A 4,531-nucleotide genomic window follows, 5' to 3' on the forward strand; every position below is an offset into this window, starting at 1 on the left:
CCTGTAATCGCAGCATTTTGGAAGGCCAAGGCAGGTGGATCACTTGAGGTCAGGAATTCAAGACCAGCATGGCAACATGGTGAAACTTCATCTCTAATAAAAATACAAAAATTAGCAGGGTGTAGTAGTGGGCACCTGTAGTCCCAGGTACTTGGGAGGCTGAGGCATGAGAATAGATTGAACCCAAGAGGCAGAAGTTGCAGTGAGCAGAGATCACACCACTGCACTTTCGCCTGAGAGACAAAGCAAGACTCTGTCTCAAAACAAAAAGTAAGAGACATAACATAAGAAAATTGAGGGCCAGGCACAGTGGCTCATGCCTGTAATCCCAGCACTTTGAGAGGCTGAGGCAGGTAGATCACCTGAAGTCAGGAGTTCGAGACCAGCCTGGCCAACATGGCGAAACTCTGTCTGTACTAAAAATACAAAAATTAGCCAGATGTGATGGTGGGTGCCTGTGATCCCAGCTACTCAGGAGGTTGAGGCAGGAGAATATCCTGAACCTGGGAGGCAGAGGTTGCAGTGAGCCAAGACTGCACCACTGCACTCCAGCCTGGGCAATAGAGCAAGAGTCTGTCTCAAGAGAGAAAGAGAGAGAGAGACAGAGAAAGGAAAGGAAAGGAAGGAAGAAAGAGAGAAAGGAAAGAAAAAGGAAAAAGAAAAAGAAAAAAGGAAAGAAGGAAAGAAAAAAAATTGAGAAGCCACACCTGGCACCTGTTCTGGTTAATCTGTAACTAAGTAGATATCACATATTTGCATCTAGATATGACACAAAAACAGAAAAATTAATTTATTCTGTCTTCATATGTTACTGATCTCAACCCAGACCCCAGGAGCAGGCTCTTGGGTCTCACACAAGACAGAATTCAGGGCAAATCACAGCATACTGTGAAGTTAAAATAGCTTGTTAGAGACTATTCTATTACAGAGCAGGATGTCCTCAGAAAGAAAGAGGAGGAATGCCCCCACCTCAGATACAACGCTTGCTTATATAGGATGACAGAGCTAAGAATGATGTTTTTTGTTTTTGTTTTTTGAGACGGTCTCGCTCTCTCACCCAGGCTGAAGGGCAGTGGTGCAATCTCAGCTCATCGCAGCCCCAACCTCCCAGGCTCAAGCAATCCTCCCACCTCCACCTCCAGAGTAGGTGAGATCGTAGCTGTAGGCACGTGCCACCATGCCAGGCTAATTTTTGTATTTTTGTAGAAACAGGGTTTTGCCACGTTGCCCAGGCTAGTCTCAAACTCCTGGGCTCAAGCGATCTGCCTGCCTCTGCTTCCCAAAGGGCTGGGATTACAGGCCTGAGCCACCACACCAGGCCAAATAATGTTCTTACATGCTTTATTACAAAGGCTTGTGATCGGCTTGTGACAGGTTTTTAGCATTGTTATTCTTTTGTGTAACTATTAATTTCAGCAAGAATTTATGGATATGCTATTACCTTTCAAGCAAAACCTAGTCTTTTTTTTTTTTTTTTATACAAAGTCTCACTCTGTTGCCGAAGCTGGAGTTCAGTAGTGCGATCTTGGCTCACTGCAACCTCCACCTGCTGGGTTCAAGGGATTCTCCTGCCTCAGCCTCCCCAGAAACTGGGACTACAAGTACCCGCCACCACGCCTGGCTAATTTTTTTTTATTTTTTTTTTTTTTTTTTTTTTTTTTTGAGATGGAGTCTCACTCTGTCACCCAGGCTGGAGTGCAGTGGCACCTTCTCGGCTCACTGCAACCTCTGCCTCCTGGGTTCAAGCGATTCTCCTGCCTCAGCCTCCTGAGTAGCTGGGATTACAGATGTATACCACTACGCTGGCTAAGCTTTGTATTTTTAGTAGAGACGGGGTTTCACCATGTTGGTCAGGCTGTTCTTGAACTCCTGATCTCATGATCTGCCCACCTCAGCCTCCCAAAGTGCTGGGCTTACAGGTGTGAGCCACCACGCCCAGCCAGTGACTGAATATTTCTAAGAAACTTAAAGCAGTGCCTGGAATGTGGTAAGTACTATGTTCGTCCCCCTACACGTATCTGCAGAGTGACCAGGCACTGAGGATACCAAGGGAAGAAACTGTGGAAAGTCCCTGCCCTCATGGAACGTGCATCCTGGTGGCAGATACCATCAGGAAACACAGTGAACAAGTGAAATATACACAGTATACCAGATGGGCCAATACACTATCTATATTTCTATATATAGGATATTGGATTGCTTGAACCTGGGAGGCAGAGGTTGCAGTGAACCAAGATAGCACCTGTGCACTCTGGCCTGGGAGACAGAGTGAGAGTTTGTCTCCAAAAAAGAAAAAAAAAACCCAGGAATATGGTTATACCTCCTTCCAAGGATAGGAGTGAGGATTACGTAAAATGGTGGGAGTCATGAGCTGTGAACCGTGTCTGGAACGTGGTGAGCCTTCAGTAAACCTCAGTCATATGATGAAGATGATTGTATTAGTTTTCTCCAGCTGCTGTAACAAAATGCCACAGACTGAGGGGCTTAAACAACAGAAATGTATTTTCTCACAGTTCTGGAGGCTGGAAGTCCCAGATTAAGGTGGAAGCCAGTTTGATGTCCCTGGGTGCCCCTCTCCGTGGCTTGCAGAAGGCCACCTTCTCGCTGTGTCCTCACGTGGCCTTTCCTCTGCGCTCATCCCTGGTGTCTCTTCCTCTTCTTATGAGGACACTAGTCTTAGTGGATCCAGGCCCCATGCTTATGACCTCATTTAACTTTATTATGCCTGAAGAACCTGTCTCCAAATATGGTCGTATTGGAGGGCTAGAACTACATATTAATTTGGGGAGTGGATAATAATTCAGTTAATAATGGTTTCTCTCTGTCTCTGTCTCTCTCCACTGCAGACGGAGAATATCCAGCTGAAACATGGGCAACAATCCCGTCAGCTGAAGAGGTAATACCAGGAAGGGTGTGAAGGGAATCATAGGTTTGGGAACAGAATGAGGCTCCTGGGTAGAGACTCCATATGTGACTTCCTCCCTGCTGCTTCCCTGGCCATTTGTCTGTGAGATGTTCCCCTCCCGTGGAAAGCTCTGGGAGGTGCTTTTCTCTCCTTTTGCCAACTGCCAGCACCCCATCTTCCCACCTCAGCACAAGCCTGGAAGCTGCCTAAACAAGCAGTTTATATTTCATAAACCCCTTGGGCTGCCTGCAAAAGAAACTCACTACAGTAGCTCAGGAAGAAACAAAATGAACAGTTTAATATGAGGATCTATGAAATTTTCCAGCAATCCATAGGTGTGACAGTCAGCATCTGCTGTGTAACAGATTGCCTCCCCAAAACTTAGTGGCTTGAATCAGCCATTTATTTAGCTTGCAGTTTCATGGGTCATCCATTTGGGCTGGCCTCAGCTGTGCAGTTCTTCTGTTCTCTGCAGGGCTCGCTCCTGCATCTGGGCTCAGTTGGCAGATTGCCCAGGGGCTATCTGGACTAGGATAGCCTCATAGCTGGGCCAACTGGCCTCTCCTCCACATTGTCTCTGATCCTCCAGCAGAGTGGCCCAAGCTTGTTCACATGGCAGAGACAGGATTCCAAGAGGAAGAGCAAAAACTACAAGGCCCCTCAAGTCTCAATCTCAAAATTGGCATGCCATCACTTCTGCCACAGAAGGGACTTCATTGGCGAAAGTCACGTGGCTGGCCAAATTCAAGGGGTGGGGAAGTTGATTCCGCCTCTTACTAGGAAGGGAAAAATCCGTGGCCTGTTTTGCAATCTACCAACAAATGTGGAAGTACACTGCTCTCTCTCCCAGCCTCCCCCGCCCACACACTTCACCCCCACCCCAAGCCCTTACCAGTCTTTTTCCCCTACACGTGGAATTCGTAGTTCTCCGTCTCTCTCTCGACAGGTGGGCACTTTGTACTTCTCTGTCCACGTGGAAAAAGCCTCCATCCCATAGCTTCCAAGTCCACAACATCTCTGTTCAAGGGAACAACCCAGCTTAACCAGACTCCGTTTGTCCTGTTTCTGTAACACCTGAAGAAAGCATCTGATGGGTTGACCCGGTGCCATCCGTGGTCCCATCGCTGTGACACATTGTGCAAGCAAAGCACCATGGGCTCATCCCTGTCTGTGGAAGCTCAGTGCTTAGAAAACAGGTGGGATGTTTTACCTGGGAAATTGCCCAGACCCCAAAATATGTCTATTACACATGCTGCTCTTTTTTTTCTTTTTGCTCTTTTTCATAAAGAACCAAAACATAAATAAAAACACCACCAGGTCTGAGTGGTTTCTCATGAAGCCTCTCTTCCTGAGAAGTGGGGAGATGGTTCCCAGAAATCCGTGGCGTGTTTGCAAATAAGATCAACCTTTGAGCTTGGCGTTGCTCACGTTTAATACCCCTCCAGCAGAGGATCCCGACAGATGGCAGGCACAGAGCACGCAAGTGTGGTTGGAACTCCTCTGGGGATACAGCTCACATCTGAGGAACATTCAGTGCTTCTGTGACCAAGACAATCACCTAAGCAGCATTATGCTTAGCAGTAATAGTAGCAGACCTGAGTCCACGTCTTGTCTGTTGAGCGCTCT

The 4,531-nt window shown here is 47.2% G+C and overlaps 1 protein-coding gene across 11 annotated transcripts in view; it reads left to right on the forward strand.

Moving 5' to 3' along the window:
• Positions 1 to 4,243, forward strand: part of IGSF23 (immunoglobulin superfamily member 23) — a 19,623-nt gene extending 15,380 nt beyond the window's left edge. For 3 of the 11 annotated variants that reach the window (XM_017502410.2, XM_017502408.2, XM_037729214.1), the window contains 2 exons: positions 2,847 to 2,896; positions 3,852 to 4,243. In XM_017502410.2, the coding sequence (XP_017357899.2) occupies positions 2,847 to 2,865 (19 nt within the window). In that variant the 3' untranslated portion in view covers positions 2,866 to 2,896; positions 3,852 to 4,243. Of the gene's footprint in view, positions 1 to 2,024; positions 2,225 to 2,846; positions 2,897 to 3,380 lie in introns of those variants that run through there. The other 8 variants (XM_017502411.2, XM_017502409.2, XM_037729213.1 and 5 more) reach the window with 6 other exon arrangements.
• Positions 4,244 to 4,531: the final 288 nt, after the last annotated feature.

The sequence above is a fragment of the Cebus imitator genome, unplaced genomic scaffold (assembly GCF_001604975.1).
Source record: "Cebus imitator isolate Cc_AM_T3 unplaced genomic scaffold, Cebus_imitator-1.0 Scaffold296, whole genome shotgun sequence".
Lineage (NCBI taxonomy): Eukaryota > Metazoa > Chordata > Mammalia > Primates > Cebidae > Cebus > Cebus imitator.